The sequence below is a fragment of the Lepidochelys kempii genome, chromosome 7 (assembly GCF_965140285.1).
Source record: "Lepidochelys kempii isolate rLepKem1 chromosome 7, rLepKem1.hap1, whole genome shotgun sequence".
Taxonomy (NCBI): domain Eukaryota; kingdom Metazoa; phylum Chordata; order Testudines; family Cheloniidae; genus Lepidochelys; species Lepidochelys kempii.
This window is the reverse complement of record NC_136386.1, coordinates 125,807,812-125,826,716: the sequence shown is the minus strand read 5'-3', so window position 1 is coordinate 125,826,716 and position 18,905 is coordinate 125,807,812. Positions and strand designations below refer to the sequence as shown.

The 18,905-nt window shown below is 52.0% G+C and overlaps 1 protein-coding gene across 2 annotated transcripts in view; it reads right to left on the bottom strand.

Annotated features, from left to right (window-relative positions):
- ABCC2 (ATP binding cassette subfamily C member 2) overlaps positions 1 to 18,905 on the bottom strand; it is a 65,543-nt gene that overhangs the window by 6,205 nt on the left and 40,433 nt on the right. For both annotated transcript variants that reach the window (XM_073354678.2, XM_073354677.2), the window contains exons 22-29: positions 16,841 to 17,060; positions 16,365 to 16,519; positions 15,557 to 15,712; positions 15,184 to 15,383; positions 10,644 to 10,770; positions 10,020 to 10,121; positions 9,698 to 9,841; positions 381 to 539 (exon numbers count right to left, since the gene is read on the bottom strand). In XM_073354678.2, the coding sequence (XP_073210779.2) occupies positions 381 to 539; positions 9,698 to 9,841; positions 10,020 to 10,121; positions 10,644 to 10,770; positions 15,184 to 15,383; positions 15,557 to 15,712; positions 16,365 to 16,519; positions 16,841 to 17,060 (1,263 nt within the window). The remainder of the gene's footprint in view (positions 1 to 380; positions 540 to 9,697; positions 9,842 to 10,019; positions 10,122 to 10,643; positions 10,771 to 15,183; positions 15,384 to 15,556; positions 15,713 to 16,364; positions 16,520 to 16,840; positions 17,061 to 18,905) is intronic.

Below are 18,905 nucleotides of genomic sequence, written 5' to 3'. Positions count from 1 at the left end.
GGGCCTGGGCTGAACATTTCCCACAGTGCCCAGGGAGCAGAATGGGAGGCGTCTGAGCTTTCGCTTCCAGAGCTCAGGAGGTGCCCAGGATGGGATGGGCCCCGTCATGCTGTGTCTCCTGGTGCAGCCGCTGTCAGCTCCCCTCCTTCCACGCCGAGGGGCTGGGGGCTCCGGCTTGGGCCCCTCCTGCTCATAGTGCCCCATTAGGCTTTGGCTGCCCCACGGTGGCAGGTGGGGATAAGTTAACGAACAGAGACACCTGGGGCATGGAGCTTCTATGGAGAGGCACAGCGCCCACCCCACACATTTGCCCTATTGCGAAATCCCTGGCCAGCTGCTGCCAGAGACCGGGCACGCAGCTCTGCCCGTGCAGCGCTCACCTGGGGGATGATGGTGAGACTCTGGCGTAGGTCATGGAGGCCAAGGGTCGATATGTCCACCCCATCAATCACGATCTTCCCTCCTGCAGCCTCCAGGACCCGGAATAGGCAGTTGGTGAGAGAGGATTTTCCAGCCCCCGTCCTGCCCACAACCCCGACCTGTGGAGACAGCACCCTGGGCAGTTAGCCTGCTGGAGCTGGGAAGGCTGCCCCCCCCCCCCGCCTCGCTTTAGTCACAGTGGGCAGGTTTTGCTCTGTCGCTCCCACTCACTGGCCCCCTGGTTAGTTCTGTGGCTCTTCTCTGGCTGGCTCCCGTTCTCGGTGTCTGTATGGTAGGGGGTGCCCAGCCCTTGTGCTGCCCACACTCACGTGCCCTGCGGTAGCCCTGGCTCTCCCATGGCTTCATTCCCCTGGATTCGCTTTCATAGATTCATAGATATTTAGGTCAGAAGGGACCATTATGATCATCTAGTCTGACCTCCTGCACAACGCAGGCCACAGAATTTCACCCACTACTCCTACAAAAAAACCCTCACACCTATATCTGTGCTATTGAAGTCCTCAAATCGTAGTTTAAAGACTTCAAGGTGCAGAGAATCCTCCAGCAAGTGACCCGTGCCCCATGCTACAGAGGAAGGCGAAAAACCTCCAGGGCCTCTTCCAATCTGCCCTGGAGGAAAATTCCTTCCTGACCCCAAATATGGCAATCAGCTAAACCCTGAGCATATGGGCAAGATTCATCAGCCAGCTACTACGGAAAATTTTTTCCTGGGTAACTCGGATAGATACTTTCCTGGCATCTATCCCCGGGTACTGCTGCCCCCTCCCATGCCCACCTCGCTGCCCCTGCCTGTGCCTCACGGGCTGAGTTCTGGTAGCTCACGTCACTGCTGCCCGGCTTCCCAGCTCTCACAAGCGCAGTGAGTGCAAAGCCAGGACAGCTCCCTTCCGGTTGGAGGCTGCATGGCAAAGAAGCTTCTTGGTGTGTAGGGTCGGCTCTGCTGACCCGGTGACTCCAGTATCCGGTGAGGTCAGATCCCTGAGTTTGGCCAGGCAGATGGGATGAGACTGACAAAGAGACCACTGACATCCTCCGCTCCGGACTTGGGAGCAGGCCTTGCTATTTCAACTAGAAGATGACGGGAGAAGGTTGGGAGAGACTCATGAAATTTCCATGTCAGGCTTCCATGCTCAGGTGCGGAAAAACCAGCCAAGCAAAGCTATAGTAAGGGCCAGGCAAACACCACAAGTTGAGTGGATGGGGAGTAAGGAGAGACAAAGTACAAATACGAGTGTTACAGTTCATGAGTCCGGCCTATCGAGGTCGCTTCCAGTCCTACAGGGCTGTGATTCTTTGTGCTGTTCAGGAGGGATAGGCATAAAAGTAAAGGTGGTGGGGTAGCTGTGATGTTATCTGATTAAAATATGACCGTATAGATCAGTGTTGCAACCACTGTTATATCTTTGCAGGAAACTTGTACAAAGGGTGTCGAGTGAGGTGTCTATGGAAAGGTTATGATTATGCTATTTGTATTTATGTATCATTTTTGTATTTGAAGTTATAAGTATTGGCTCTATACCTGGATTGCAAATGTTTGCTCCTGAGGTAACGCCCACAAGGCAGCACATCGTGGAGGGACTGTTCAAATTGAGTGACCCATCAAAGTACATTAACTCACAATGGACCATGGGAGACGCCCATCTACACTGAATGGAATGTCCTGCTGTGACTAGACAAAATGCATGGACATGGGACTTGCGCATGTGACTCCAAATGCCATCGTGTTGCTGTAATTTTCCACAGTAAGAACAATGGCATGCTCTCCACATGGCAAAAGCTATAAAAGGCCCTGGAAACACCTCCATTTTGTCTTCAGTCCTGCTCCTCATCTCCGAAAGAACTTTGCTACAAATTGAAGCTCTGAACAAAGGACTGAATGACCCATCCAAGCTGTGGATGTACTCCAGAGACTTGACTTAAGCCAGCAGTTTATTCATCACTGCTACAAGCCTGAACCAAGAACTCTGCAAATACTGTATGTATTTGTTTCTTGTAACCAATTTTAACTCTCATCTTTATTTGTGTCTTTTTATGAATAAACCTTGAGGGGGCTAGGGATAGTTCAATGGTTTGAGGATTTGCCTGCTAAACCCAGGGTTGTTAGTTCAATCCTTGAGGGGGCCATTTAGGGATCTGGGGCAAAAATTGGGGATTGGACTAGATGACCTCCTGAGGTCCCTTCCAACCCTGATATTCTATGATTTTACCTACTAAAGGATTGGCATCAGTGTGATTTTTGGGTAAGATCTAAGTTATATATTGACCTGGGTCTGTGGCTGGTCCTTTGGGATCAGAAGAACCTATTATTTGATGAGACTGGTTGTAAAGAACCACTCATCTCTGAATCCAGTGTTTTTGGTGGAGATATAAGAACTGGAATGCCTGAGGAAAGTGCCTTTATGTTTTCTTGTTAGCCAACGTGGTGAAACAGAAGTTTACTTTTGTTGCAGATTTGGTATATCTTATCGGGGATTAGCCACCAGTCTCGGGGTGTATCTGCCCTATTTCTCAGCAGTTTGTCTTGAATTTGACATCCTCAGTTGTGACCCACTGAGGCATGATTACAGTAGCATTGTACATCAATGATTCAGTAAACTGTAAAGAAATAAGAGGTAATATGGACAAAACAGAATCTGTTTGGGTCAAAATCATCTTGAGGAGGGATTGTAAAAGAGGTTCTGTTAGGATAGTGTTAGGGGTCTGTTGTAGACCCACAGGGTCAGACACAGATATGGACAGAGAGCGCTTGAATATTATTATTAGATCAATCAATACTATTGGGAATTGTGTCATAATGGGAAACTTCAACTGCATGGACATAGCTTAGTGAATAAAAGCTACTCATACCAGTAGGGCTCAGTTATTCGTGGATGTGATAGACAACAGTTTTCTTCATCAGCTTGTCACTGCACCAACAAGAGGTGATGTAATTTTAGATGGTTGGGTAAGTAGTGAGGATATCACAGAAGAGCTGGTTGGAGGAGCTAACCTTGGATCAAGGGATGACGAGTTGATTCAGTTTAGATTAAATGGAAGGATCATCAAAACCAGGGCATCAGCTATGGTTTTGATTTCAAAAGAGCACAGTTTGAGATTTTAATGGAATTAGTTAAAGAAGTCAACTGGACCGAAGAGCTCAAGGACTTAAAAAAAACCCAAAAACTTGTAGGGAAAGGCTCCAGATCCAGCTGGATGAATAACCACCTCAAAAAAGTGGCAAAGCATCGTGCAGCCTCATGCATCCAACGAAGTGGGTATTCACCCACGAAAGCTTATGCTCCAATACATCTGTTAGTCTATAAGATGCCACAAGACTCTTTCGCTTTTACAAATGCAGACTAACACGGCTACCCCTCTGATACTTGACACCTCAAAAAAGTTATTAGGAGTAAGCAGAGAGCCTAGGGGAATGGTAAAGGGATTAATCAAGAAAACTATATTGTGGAGATTAGAAAATGTAGGAATAAAATGAGAATTTCTAAAAGTCAAAATGGTTTAATGTTTGTCAAAGAAATTAAAATAACTAATGAAGTGCTTTAGTTATAAAAATAAGGAAGGATGAGGCTTGGTCACTTTTCAGTGTGGATGGGAGGAGATTAAAGATAACCTAGGTGTTGCCCAAAAACAAAATGAATACTTTGCCTCAGTTACCAATCAGGATGATAATATGGAACATGTGTATGAAGGCAGTATGGCTGAGTGAAGTTAACCACATCTGAGGAGGAAGAAAAATTCCAACAGCTTAATGTACTCAAATTGGGGAGAAACCTGATAATTTCCATCCCAGAAGGCTGAAAGAACTGGCACATGAAATTGCTAGTCTGGTAACAAGGATTTTTAATAAATCTGTCTATTTGGGGAGGTAGTACCATATGACTAGCGAATAACCAATGTTGTACCTATATTTAAGAAACAGAAAAGAAGTGATCCAGGCAATTACAGACCTATTAGTCTGACCTCAGTAATATGCAAGACTTTGGAACAAGTTGTGAAGTAAATAATAATTAAATTCATGGAGGTAAACAAAAAAGGGGATGTAATGCAATATGAGTTTACCAAAAGTATATTATGCCAGAGTAACCTGATTTCCTTCTTTGATAAATAACTGCTTTTTAGATAAAGGAAATCCAGCAGATCCAATATACTTGGACTTCAGTAAAGCATTCAACATGATACCTGTGGCACTCTGTACCTCAAAGCAGCACCCTGGAACCCTTGTCGTATAATTATGATATATTTCATAGAAAGCATGCCATGTAGAATATCATATGAATGGTCATGATCTGCTGAAACACATTGTTCTGTTAAAATATGTATATCATCGATATGGATGAAGTTATGAGATTTTGCTGTATGGTTGCTAATGAAATATGTTGTAAGTCTGAGAGTCTCTACTATAAGGGTGATGAGCCCCACCCAGGAGGGTGTTAAATGACCATTAATCAGCAGGGGAGTTGTAATCAAGGAATTTACATCTCTATGACTCAGTTGCACAAGACTACACCGGGGAATTGCTTAGCTCTGTGACTCAGCAAAGCCCACCAGGACATGCCTGGGCTAGTGTCTTCCAAGCACATGGACGAAGGATATACAATATGGGACAGTGGCATCATGTTTTCACCTTTCTCCTCCCTCTACCTACACTAGAAGCAACAAAAACACTGAGAAGACACACTTCAACTGAGGAGACTGGTCCCAGGCTTGAAAGGGGAAGTCTGTGTATTAAGAATTGTAACATCCAGTAGGGTGAGAAAACTGCTTGATCCAAATACTGCCTAGTCGAATAAGGTTTAAGATTTAGATTGTGCGCTTACTTTTATTTTCTTTGGTAACTAGCTCTGACCTTTTATGCCTACCACTTATAATCACTTAAAATCTATCTTTCTGTTGTTAATAAATCTGTTTTATATTTTACCTAAAACAGTGCGTTTTGGTTGAAGTGCTTGGGAAATCTCAGTTCAGTTTACAAAGGCTTGTGTATGTCTCTCCACACTGAGGGAGGGGCAGACTGGGTAATAAACTTACACAGGTCAGGATTCTGACCAGGCAGAACAGTACAGCTCTGGAGTGCCAGGCTGGGGAGCTGAGGGGAATTAGAATCATAGAATATCAGGGTTGGAAGGGACCTCAGGAGATCATCTAGTCCAACCCCCTGCTCAAAGCAGGACCAATTCCCAACTAAATCTTCCCAGCCAGGGCTTTGTCAAGCCTGACTGGTGCCTTTCTCTGTGTGATTCGTGAGTGGCTCTGGGAGCATGCATGCAATCTAGCTGAATGTGGGGCTCCACACGCTGTTGTGCTGAGTGATAACAGCACCTGGAGGGGTTTGCTGTTTGTCCCTAGCAAAACATTGGCAAGACAGCCCAAGCTGGAGAGTACAGTGGTACTCCCCAGGTTTTACCCCGGGGATCCTGTCACAGAACAACATGGAAAATTACTAATTAGAGAAGATGGGGATTAGTACAAGAATTGCAAGGTGAATAAGGAACTGGCTAAAGGGAAGAAGGCAACGGGTTGTGCTGAAAGGTGAACTATCAGACTTAAGGGAGGTCACTAGTGGAGTTCTTCAAGGAACCAATTTTATTCAGTATTTTTATTAATATTAATGATCTTGGCACAAATAGTAGAAGTGTCCTTGAAGACAGGAGTGACAGATATGAGATGCAATTCAATAATACAAAAGTGTAAGCTCATGTACTTAGGGTCTAATAATAAATAATAGGGAAAGCAGTGGATGTATTGTTTCTTGACTTTAGCAAAGCTTTTGACACGGTCTCCCACAGTATTCTTGTCAGCAAGTTAAAGAAGTATGGGCTGGATGAATGCACTATAAGGTGGGTAGAAAGTTGGCTAGATTGTCGGGCTCAACGGGTAATGATCAATGGCTCCATGTCTAGTTGGCAGCCGGTGTCAAGTGGAGTGCCCCAGGGGTCGGTCTTGGGGCCGGTTTTGTTCAATATCTTCATAAATGATCTGGAGGATGGTGTGGATTGCACTCTCAGCAAATTTGTGGATGATGCTAAACTGGGAGGAGTGGTAGATACGCTGGAGGGCAGGGATAGGATACAGAGGGACCTAGACAAATTGGAGGATTGGGCCAAAAGAAATCTGATGAGGGTCAATAAGGATAAGTGCAGGATCCTGCACTTAGGACGGAAGAACCCAATGCACAGCTACAGACTAGGGACCAAATGGCTAGGCAGCAGTTCTGCGGAAAAGGACCTAGGGGTGACAGTGGACAAGAAGCTGGATATGAGTCAGCAGTGTGCCCTTGTTGCCAAGAAGGCCAATGGCATTTTGGGATGTATAAGTAGGGGCACAGCGAGCATATCGAGGGACGTGATCGTCCCCCTCTATTCGACATTGGTGAGGCCTCATCTGGAGTACTGTGTCCAGTTTTGGGCCCCACACTACAAGAAGGATATGGATAAATTGGAGAGAGTCCAGCGAAGGGCAACAAAAATGATTAGGGGTCTGGAACACATGACTTATGAGGAGAGGCTGAGGGAACTGGGATTGTTTAGTCTCCAGAAGAGGAGAATGAGGGGGGATTTGATAGCTGCTTTCAACTACCTGAGAGGTGGTTCCAGAGAGGATGGTTCTAGACTATTCTCAGTGGTGGAAGAGGACAGGACAAGGAGTAATGGTCTCAAGTTGCAGTGGGGGAGGTTTAGGTTGGATATTAGGAAAATCTTTTTCACTAGGAGGGTGGTGAAACACTGGAATGCGTTGCCTAGGGAGGTGGTGGAATCTCCTTCCTTAGAAGTTTTTAAGGTCAGGCTTGACAAAGCCTTGGCTGGGATGATTTAATTGGGGATGGGTCCTGCTTTTGAGCAGGGGGTTGGACTAGATGACCTCCTGAGGTCCCTTCCAACCCTGATATTCTATGATTCTATGAATAAGAATTTCTGCTACAAGTTGGGGGGGCTCATCATTTGGAAGTGACAGAGGAGGAGAGAGACCTGAGTGTGTAGGTTGATCACAAGGATGACAAGCTACCAATGTGATATGGCTGCAAAAAAGGCAAAGTGATCCTAGGATGTATCAGGCGAGGCATTTCCAGTGGAGAGAGAGAAGTATTAATGCCACTGTACAATGCACTGGTAAGACCTCATTTGGAATACTGGGTAAAGTTCTGGCCAACCATGTTCAAGAAAGACAAATTCAAACAGGAACCAGTGCAGAGAAGAGCTGCAGGGCTGATCCAGGGAACAGAGGGTCTATTTTATGAGAGCAGACTGGAAGAGCTTGGGGTTATTTTAGCTTATTTAGAAATTAGAAGATTTCTAGCCTGCAGAGGAGAGAGGCACTGGAATTAACTTCCAACAGGAGTTATGGAGGCAAACAACTGAATTAGTTTTGAGAGAGACCTGGGCACATTTAGGAGTGTAATTGTATGACAGGGTAGCATGTCATGGTTGTTGTGAAGAAGTAAAAAGGGATCTCACAAAACTGGGTGACTGAGCAACAAAATGGCAGATGAAATTCAATGTTGATAAGTGCAAAGTAATTCACACTGGAAAACATAATCCCCACTATACATACAACATTATGGGCTCCAAATTAGCTGTTACTACTCAAGAAAGAGATCTCAGAGTCATTGTGGATAGTTCTCTGAAAACATTCACTTTGTGCAGCAGCAGTTAAAAACCTAATTATCTATCCCAATTAGGAAAGGAATGGATAATGTGATACAGAATGGCCAGGGAGCAGTGGTAGAGGCAAAATATATAAACCCTAGGCTAATTAAGGCGTGGTTCCCTGTGGACTAGGGAGGGTTGCTACAGGTTAATTGGAGCACCTGTAGTCAATTAAACCCTGTCAGGACCCTAATAAAACCCCCTGCTTCAGGCAGTCAGAAAAAGGAGAGAGGACTGGAGCTTGGAGGTGTGTTGTTAGATTTGAAAGACCAGAGAACTGAAGTGAGGAAGACTTCCTCCCCCAGTGTCTAAGGACCAAAGGTTCCCCATCCAAGGGGGAAGAGGGTAAGAACCTGCAGGGGTTAATAAGAGGGGTTGAGGCTCAGAGTGAGGAGCAAACCCAGACCCCTCCCCTGCTTCCCTCCTCTACCACCTTTCTGGGCCACTAGCCGAGACCTCGGTGGCCCAAGAGCAGGGGCAAGGGGTGGTGTCTTAGCCCCCCTGCCAAGAAAAACGCAAGACCCACCATACTAACATTGGCCATCTTGCCACAATAATAAGACAGAAAATATCATATTGCCTCTATATAAATCCCTGGTGTGCCCACATCTTGAATATTATGTGCAGATGTGGTTGCCCCATCTCAAAAAAGATATATTGGAACTGGAAAGGTTCAGAAAATGGTAACAAAAATGATCAAGGTATGGAACAGCTTCCATATGAGAAGAGATTAAAAAGACTAGGATTGGTCATCCCTCTGAAGCATGTGGCACCAGCCACTGTCAGAAGACAGGATATTGGGCTAGATGGGCCTTTGGTCTGACCCAGTCTGGGCGTTCTTATGGTGGGGAGCAGGGCTTGGAAGCCCTGGGGTTCCTTTCAGTTTGTCTCATGCTTCAGGACTTCAGCCACCTGGAGGGGTCAGGAAGGAATTTTTCCTTTCCCTCAATGTATTCTGTGGGTTTTTTTCTGGGGAGGTGGGGTGTCTCCTTCCTCTGAACCATCAGGGATGGCAACAGCTGGAGATGAGACACGGGATGTGGGGGGACAGGGCTCTGAGGTGAGACCGAGCATTCATTCTTTCTTTCAGGTGCTGGGCTGGCTGGTTCTAGCTCCCATGCTAAGGGTCTAACTGGTCACCGTATGTGGAGTTGGAAAGGAATTTCCCCTGGTCAGATTGGCAGTGACCCTGGGTGTTTTTCATCTTCCTCTGCAGCATGTGGGTCACTTGCCAGGATTATCTTGGTACATCTCAGTCAATTCCCTGCCACTGCAGGGGCCTCGGGCACTGGTGCAACTAAGTGTCTCCTCTCCTCTGCTGCAGCAGATAATCTAATCTAAGAGCTGTTGTAGTTTTGTCTAATTTTGGTTGTTGGGCTTCGGGGGTGGGTGCTGAGTGGGGCTGGTGGCCTGTGATACACAGAGGGTCAGACGAGATCATCTGGTGGTCCCTTCTGAACTCAAACTCGAGGATTCTCCAAAATAAAGTGATGTCTTCTGGCTCTGATCTGAATCAATGAGTGTTTCAGTCCTGGAATCAAACTCCTGAGGGGGTTCCCCCCCCATCATTAGCTGACAGCAAAGAACCAGAGGGGTCTGTCGGGGAGGCTTCTCACCTTTTCAGTGCTCCCAATATCACAGGTGAGCCCATGAAGAACCAGCTCCAGCCCAGGTCGGTATCGGGCTTGGTAGTTAGTAATCTGGATCTCGCCTTTGCTAGGCCAGCCGGGGGGTGGTCGCTGCTCCGTCACCCACGGAGCCTGGGGGTTGGCGAAGGAGTGTTAAAAGGATGTCTGATAACTGGGGAACTGTGGTGCAAAGCACTCTGGGTAGCAACATGCAAATGAAGTGAGATATGCAGAGAAGCAGAGGTGCCCAGTTCTCCCTGTACCACTTCCCGCTCTATCTCCCAGTCACCTTTCCCTCACCCGCTCTCACCTCATTCTTCACCTGCGTGTACTCATGAACTCGCTCCACTGCCACGATGTTGGTTTCCAGCTCCGATGTCATCCGCACCAGCCAGTTCAGCGTCTGGGTTATCTGCACAGCAGAGACCAGCGGGTCCTGAGCCTGGAACACCCAAACCTTCGCCCCTTCCTAGGGCCCAGTGCCCCAAGCAGGAGCTTCTGCATCCTGACCCCATCCTGCTATAACACACCAAGCAGCAGGCCCCCCAACCTCGCTCACCCCGTTGCATCCAGCAGCAAGGCCCCTGCCCTGTCCCCACCTCCTCCCAATGGGACAGTCCCCTTCCCAGCCCCATCCTGGCCCAGGACCCACAGAGGGAGTGCCCCTGTCCTGGACCAGCATATGCCTCCTCCCTCGCTATGGGAACATCTTTCTTATCTCCAGCCATCCCAGCACCCCCCAGCAGTGTCCCCCTCCCAGCTGGCAGCCCCCGGAAGAGAGCCCCTTTGCCGGCCAAATGCCCAGCAGCACTTCCCAGCTGAAGGCAGGAACCAGCCACGGAGGCTCTGCCACCGGGAACAGCCCTGCCCCCCTGGATGTGAGCAGGCCCCTGCACAGCAGAGAGGCCTTGTTCCCCTGAGCGGCTGGACTCACGTTGAGTGCTGAGGAGATGGAGAGCCCAACGATGCCACTCCCCAGAGAGTCCCTTGTAATCACGGCCAGGAGAGCCGCAAAGAAAACCACCAGGTTCCCGACAAACTCCTGGCGGATGGCCAGCCACCTGCAGCAGGGAGAGCGTTGGCGGTGAGGTGTGGGAGAGAGAAGCCTGCCTGCACCTACGCTCGCATGGTGGGGCACTTACAGTGAGCACCATCAGCACCATTCCTGGCCACCCGGAACACCCAGCACCACCCCATCCGCTCACCGCACCCATCAGTGCAGTGAACGTCCATCACAATCCCCCTCCCCAGGCCTCACCATAAATATTCCCCTCAGGCACCTGTTTCTCACACAGAACTGGTGCTCTTAATCTCCTACCTGTGGCCTCAATATTCCCTACTAATCCACCCTGTCACACCCTACCTCATCTGCGAGCGAGCACCCTAATAAAACCCCACTGGCAAACAACTGTCTGACCAGCAATATTCTTTCCCAGTAATCACCCAACTCACACTAAACTGCCCCTCCCAGGCAGCTGGCTGTGCCTCATTTTAAATATTTCCCTCTCATCATCCCCATCTCCCAGTTACATCCTAAATTCTCCCCGTCCCATCACGCCTGGGTATTCACCTGGAAAGCCCTTGTGTAACACCATATATCTTCCCTTGTATTTATATATACAAAAAATAAAAGGGGGCACAGCTGCAGGCGCATCACAGAAGGGGGGGAGACACCCACTCAGTCAAAGGTGAGGTATCAGCCTCGCCATGTCATCTGGTTACGTCCCCCAGGCTACCAGCCCCACGTCAGCCTGATCTGGATGGAGCTAGTCCTCACTAGCATCTCTCCTAGCATCCCATGACTCCCACAGTCACCTCACGCCCAGGTATGTGCCACCAGGGACATTACATATGCGTCTGACCATTTCCTCAACGTTACACCAAAAGGGGCTGTGTGTGGTCTCTGGCGAAAGCGAAGGTCTAGCTGATTGTCCTAGTTATTGGGAGATGTTTTATGGAAAACAATTTTAGAGCCATGTAATGTAGGATATTCGTGTTCCAAATCTGCTGGGAGTGAAAACTACCACTTGAGGAGGAGGCATCTGAGAGCCCACCAAATCCACATGAGAACAATGGACGCCCATGGAGACAGGGTGTTTATTTACTGTCTGGAGTAGATGTTGGCTGGAGATTTACAAGGACAAACAAACTCCAAGAGAGTTCTGGGAAAAGGGGCCATGGGCTAACAGACAATAGGCTCTGACTGTAAAAGAGGAGAAGAGTTGCCCATGTGGTTATCCATGACAGGAGAAGACACTCTGTCAACCTGGTTCATAAAAAGTTGACCCCAGCTTTTTAGACTGGTCAAACGCTGCAAGAACCAACCTTTGGGTGAGAAATATCTGATTAGACAGAAAAGTAACTTGTGAATAAGTCTAGGCTAGAGATTGAGCGTAATGTTTTTCTTTTACTTGTAATCTTATCTTTCCAAATCTTTAGACTTGCTTTGATTTGAATCTTTACCTCAAGCTCTGTTAAATAAACCTCAATTTCTGTCCAAGTGCCTTGTGCTAGGGCAACTGCTGAACTGAGGTGAAACCGGTGAACTATGGTGCACGATCTCTGTGGAGCCAGTGGATCAGTGTACACAGCAGGTGTTCTGCAGATAGGGGACTGGTCACTCAAGTGTGACAAAGCAGGTGTGTAAATTGCTCGCCTGCAGAGGGAAAGAGCAGGCGCTCACAGAGACAAGTAGCTGGTGTCTGAGGAGTGTTTCCCCTGGTGGGCACAGACAAGGCTCTCTCATGCTGTGAGCAGGTGGTAGTGATTCACCCTGGGTGTAGCTCTGAAACACCGTCACACCATGTTTCATCATAAATCATCCTCCCAAATCACCAGGTCTCATGCTCAATTGTCCCCAAGTCACTTTCACTCTCTCATCCTAAATCCTCCCCCAAATCAACCAGTATCTAACCTAAACCAGTCACTTCCATTGCACCTCACACCTACATTGTCTCCCTGTCCATCCCATCTCTCCTTCTACCCTGCTCCGCCTAGTGGGTTCCCTCAGGGATTGGTTCTTGACCTTGTGCTATTGAACATTTTTATCTATGTCATGGAAGAAAACGTAAAATCGCCAGTGATAGCATTTGCAGATGACACACAGATTGAGGAAATGATAAATAATGAAAAGGACAGGTCACTGACAGAGAGCAATCTTGATCAGTCAGGAAGCTGGGCACACTCAAACAATATCTTTTTCAATACTGCCAAAGGTATAATCATATCTCTAGGAACACAGAACGTAGGCCATATTTACTGGATGGGGGACTCTATCCTGGGAAGCAGTGCTCTGAAAAAGACTTGGGTACCAATGTGAGATTTCTAAAAATAGCTACAGCACTCAACAGAGGATGTAGGCTCAGATTATGGTTACCTCTACATTTGGCACTGGTTTGACTGCTACTGGACTACTGTGTTTTAAATGAGGACTGGACGTTTTTCAAAAGGTCTGCTCTAGTTCAAATCTGCATGAATTCCAGGAAGTCCCATGGCCTGTGCTATGCAGGAGTTCATGATACATGATCACAATGGCCCCTTCTGGTTTTATAACCTATGAATCAATGTACCTAGGCGGAGCAGGGTAGAAGAAGAGATGGGGTAGACAGGGAGACAATGTAGGGCAGCATTATCTCCTGCAAATTGTAACCAAACTTGTTTGTCTGAGCAATTGGCTGAACAAGAAGTAGGACTGAGTGGACTTGTACACTGTAAAGTTTTACATTGTTTTATTTTTGAATGCAGTTATTTTTTAACATAATTCTACATTTGTAAGTTCAACTTTCATGATAGAGATTGCACTACAGTGCTTGTATTAGGTGAATTGAAAAATACTATTTCTTTTGGTTTTCACAGTGCAAATATTTGTAATAAAAAATAAAGTGAGCACTGTACACTTTGTATTCCATGTTGTAATTGAAATAAATATATTTGAAAATGTAGAAAACATCCAAAAATATTTAAATAAAAGGTATTCTATTATTGTTTAACAGCACGATTAATTGCGCAATTAATTTTTTAGATCGCGAGCTTAATCGCGATTAATTATTTAATAGCTTGACAGCCCTAAAAAAAACTATTGAAACAAGACACTTCACTGCACACACCTCTCCCTCTGGGGAGAGGATGATAGAACAAACAACATGTGACAGATGTGTAATTATAGTGCTTAATACACTACTAGAAGGCGCTCATACTTAGAATAGAATAGGAAAATTTTAGCATTTCCATCTAGTAATGGATCAATACCGTTGTTAGGATTCCTTCTGTTCTTAATACACTTTTAAAAATCCCTTTTTATTGTCCCTTACTCTTCTGGCTATAGATGTCGCAGTGTGTTATTTTGCTTCCCTTATCAATTTTCTACAATTCCTAGCTTCTAAGCCCCACCCACCCAAAGCACTCAACCAGCAATGTGCCCAACACCCAACAATGCCCTCCAGCATTCAGTCAAGCACTCCAACACCCATCAGAACCATCCCAATCTATCTGAAGCATCCAATACTCCTAATACTGATCCAGAACACCTCAGCACCCCACAGTGTAACCTCCCCAGTTCTCCATGAATCCCATGGGCACCAGGTTTGTATAATTTTTGGTGGTGCCCAGAATGGGTCCAAGCAGAACCGTCCCATCCATAGGATGTACCGGGACAACCGCCCCAGGCCCCACGCTTCAGGGGGATGTGGGGTACAGGGCGGCCTGGGGAGATAGTGGGGGGCCTGGCACCGGCAGCAGCGAGCAACCCGGCCCCAGCCTTCCCTGTCCTGCCGGCTCCTGGCATTGCTTGGGGGAGGGGGAGGAAGCTGGAAAGAGGCAGGGTGGGGACTTGGGGGAAGAGGTGGAATTGGGGTGGGGAGGGGGTGGAGCAGGGCTTGGGGGAAGGGATGGAGTGCGGCAGAGGAGGGATGGGAAGAGGCTGGCCAGCACCAGGCCCCCCGCTAGGCCCCCCAGGATGCCCTGTACCCCACGTCCCACTGAAGCGTGGGGCTCCCCAAAGAGCGGGGCCTGGGGTGGTTCCCCCGGTCCATCCTATGGACAGGATGGCTCTGAAAATATAAGCCCAAACATTGGTGGAGCCTGAATATTGATGGAGCATAGGCCCATATAACTCGCCGCCTATGGAAGCCCCCAGCAGCGCCCCACCCTATCAGCCAAAATCACCCCAACAAGGCCCCGTGCTAGAATGTGATCCTGTCCCAAAAGTCCCCTGTTCCTAACAGAAATATGCAGACTCCATGCAGGGTCTGGAACCTTATGGTGTTAGCTCCACAGTATCCAGTTCAGCCAGCCAAGACCCAGAACATCCAGAGGCCAAATGAGGCTCTTCAGATAAGCCAAAGGCCAGGAGAGCCCCAGCTCCTAGTGATCCCCCCACAGCCATCGAAATCACGTGCACTGAGCTGCACTCAGCCCAGTCACATGATGAATACAAGCCCTGCTGGTCTGTCCCTTTGGGGGAGGAGTCATCTCACCTATTCGAGACAATCCAGGAGTAAACACTTTTCTGGTTGATGTCCATGATCTGGTCGTTGTGCTGCAGGAACCGCGCCTGGTGTCCGTAGGCCCTGATCACAGACAGGCCTGACACTGTCTCGCTGAAGTGGGAATAGATGGGAGACCTGGTGACGGAATCCAGACGTCTCAGCTGGCGGGACGTGGAGACGTAGATGCGCTGGGACCAGAGAAGCAGCTCCATTACTGCAATGGGCACCCAGGACCTTCCCACCCGTGGCAGACGGCAGAGACCTCAGTTCCGCTAGGTGTGTCTGCTCTGGGAATGCCCAAGGAAGGAGAGAGGCTGAGCTCTGCCCCGCCCATTGCGCCAAAAGTGCCAGAACCACTCACCAGCAGGAAGAAATAGAAGATGCCCAAGGGAATGATGATGAGAGCGAAGTAGGGGGTGGCCAGGCAGATCATGAGCAGGGTGCTGATGATGCCCAGAAAGCAGGTCAGCCAGCTACGGAAGGACATGGGGATGGTCTCATCCACAGTAAAGATGTCCTGGGAACAGATGGAGAAGAGGGGAGACGCAGGCAGTGATGCAAGGCCCTGCACGTCCTAAGGGACGCTCTGATACCACTCTGCCTTCCAGCCCTGGGGCTCAGCGTGATCCTGCTGTCCAGACAGGGAGACTGACGCAGAGAGAGGGGAAGGGGCTTGCCTCATGGGGCATGTCGTGAGTCAGTGGCACAGCTGGGAAAATGAACGCAGGGGTCTTGATTTCCAGATCCCCATATTCTAACCATTAGACCCCACGTCCTCCCAGATCTGAGAACAGAACCAGGAGTCCTGGCTCTCAGTCCCCCCAGCTCTAACCACTAGACTCCACTCCTGCTCTAGCTCTGCGTGATTAAAGGCCAGTCAGGTTCCTAGTTTGGACCCACCTTGTTCACATCACAAAGCCCTGCTGAGACCTGACCAAATGCTGCCACGTGAGGCTACTGACAAGGCAGTGGGCTGTTGGGGAAGGCGTCATGTCTCCACCAGCACAGGAATTGCCCCGGGTGAGGGTTTCTAGGATAAAGCTCCTGGCATTGCAGCAAGAAATGTGCCTGTGAAACATTTGACGGAACGTCCCTCCCTCTGCTGCCACCCCTGGCGCTGATCCCGCCAGGACAACTGGGCACAGGGTCCCCCCGACACAAGCTCTCACCTTGGCAAATCTGTTGATGATGCGACCCATGGGGGTCGTGTCGAAGAAGCTCATGGGCACCCGCAAGATATTGCTGAGCAGCTGCTGGTGCAGCACGTGGGAGGCCCGGATGGCACCGCGGGAAGCCAGGAGGGCTCCGGCCATCAGGAAGGCAGCTAGAACGCATGCATGTGCCAGTTAGGGTCAGGCTCACGGGACCTTGGGCCCGACATAGCCCCGGCACACATGGAGAGATTGGGTGCTGCTGGGCTGCAATCCTCCAGCTTCCAGGGAGGCCTCAGACCCCAGCTGCCTGCTCCCAGCTCCCAGGGAAATCTTGGCAACCCCATCCAGTGCACTGGGGGGAATCTTGGGCCCTGGCAAACTGCCAGCTCAAGCAGAGGCCTGGGGCCTCAGCAACCCTTCCCTGGGCTCTCCAGCCCAAGTGCCCCCAGCTCACAACATCCCATTTCAACTGGGTGGGTCCCCAGACGTACCCTGCGCCATGCCCAGCGCCCCGAAGACCCCGATCCGCATGTCCCGCTGAGAGGTTGGGTAAGTCTTGTTCCAGTACTGCAGCGAGTCGTCGGTCCAGTCACTGAGCCACAGGTTGGAGCCCACGAAGGCGGCATATTGTGCAACGTAGGTGACGAAAACCCAGGCGGAGAATCCCCAGCCCACGGCGCGTAGGTACCGCAGGTACAGAGAGAACTTCACCTGCAGAGCTGCACAGCTGTGGTGGCGTCCCAGGGAGTCCAGCCGCCGCACGCACCCGACGCAGCTCTGCCTGCAGGCCACACCTCTGCCCTCCCCACACAGCGGCACTCAACCCCCCCACAGCCTCCGCCCAGCCGCCCCCCAGGCTCCCGCGCCCTCCCCACACAGCCCAGCCCGCCCCCCCAGCACCGCCAGGCTCCCGCGCCCTCCCCCCCAGCCCCCGCCCAGTCCCCCCCCCCAGCACCACCCAGCCTGCCCCCCCCAGCACCGCCCGGCTCCTGCGCCCTCCCCCCCAGTCCCCCCCCACAGCACCGCCCAGCCTGCCCCCCCCCAGCACCGCCCGGCTCCCGCGCCCTCCCCACCCAGCCCCCGCCCAGTCCCCCCCCACAGCACCGCCCAGCCTGCCCCCCCCCAGCACCGCCCGGCTCCCGCGCCCTCCCCCCCAGCCCCCGCCCAGTCCCCCCCCACAGCACCGCCCAGCCTGCCCCCCCCCAGCACCGCCCGGCTCCCGCGCCCTCCCCACCCAGCCCCCGCCCAGTCCCCCCCCACAGCACTGCCAGGCTCTCGCACCCTCCCCCCCAGCCCCTGCCCAGTCCCCCCCCAGCACCGCCCAGCCTGCCCCCCCCAGCACCGCCAGGCTCCCGCGCCCTCCCCACCCAGCCCCCGCCCAGTCCCCCCCCCACAGCACTGCCCAGCCGCCCCCCAGGCTCCCGCGCCCTCCCCACCCAGCCCCCGCCCAGTACCCCCCCAGCACCGCCCAGCCTGCACCCCCCAGCACCGCCCAGCTCCCGCGCCCTCCCCATCCAGCCCCTGCCCAGCCCGCCCCCCCAGCACCGCTCAGCCTGCCCCCCCAGCACCGCCAGGCTCCCGCGCCCTCCCCACCCAGCCCCCGCCCAGCCCGCCCCCACAGCACCGCCCAGCCTGCCCCCCCCAGCACCGCCCGGCTCCCGTGCCCTTCCCACCCAGCCCCCGCCCAGTCCCCCCCCAACAGCACCGCCCAGCCTGCACCCCCCAGCACCGCCCGGCTCCCGCGCCCTCCCCACCCAGCCCCCGCCCAGCCCGCCCCCCCAGCACCGCCCAGCCTGCCCCCCCCAGCACCGCCAGGCTCCCGTGCCCTCCCCACCCAGCCCCCGCCCAGTCCCCCCCACAGCACCACCCAGCCTGCCCCCCCCAGCACCGCCCGGCTCCTGCGCCCTCCCCCCCAGCCCCCGCCCAGTCCCCCCCCACAGCACCGCCCAGCCTGCCCCCCCCCAGCACCGCCCGGCTCCCGCGGCCTCCCCACCCAGCCCCCGCCCAGTCCCCCCCCACAGCACCGCCCAGCCTGCCCGCCCCCAGCACCGCCCGGCTCCCGCGCCCTCCCCCCAGCCCCCGCCCAGTCCCCCCCCACAGCACCGCCCAGCCTGCCCCCCCCAGCACCGCCCGGCTCCCGCGCCCTCCCCACCCAGCCCCCGCCCAGTCCCCCCCCACAGCACTGCCAGGCTCTCGCACCCTCCCCCCCAGCCCCTGCCCAGTCCCCCCCCAGCACCGCCCAGCCTGCCCCCCCCAGCACCGCCAGGCTCCCGCGCCCTCCCCACCCAGCCCCCGCCCAGTCCCCCCCCCACAGCACTGCCCAGCCGCCCCCCAGGCTCCCGCGCCCTCCCCACCCAGCCCCCGCCCAGTACCCCCCCAGCACCGCCCAGCCTGCACCCCCCAGCACCGCCCAGCTCCCGCGCCCTCCCCATCCAGCCCCTGCCCAGCCCGCCCCCCCCGCATCGCCCAGCCCGCCCCCCCAGCACCGCCAGGCTCCCGCGCCCTCCCCACCCAGCCCCCGCCCAGCCCGCCCCCACAGCACCGCCCAGCCTGCCC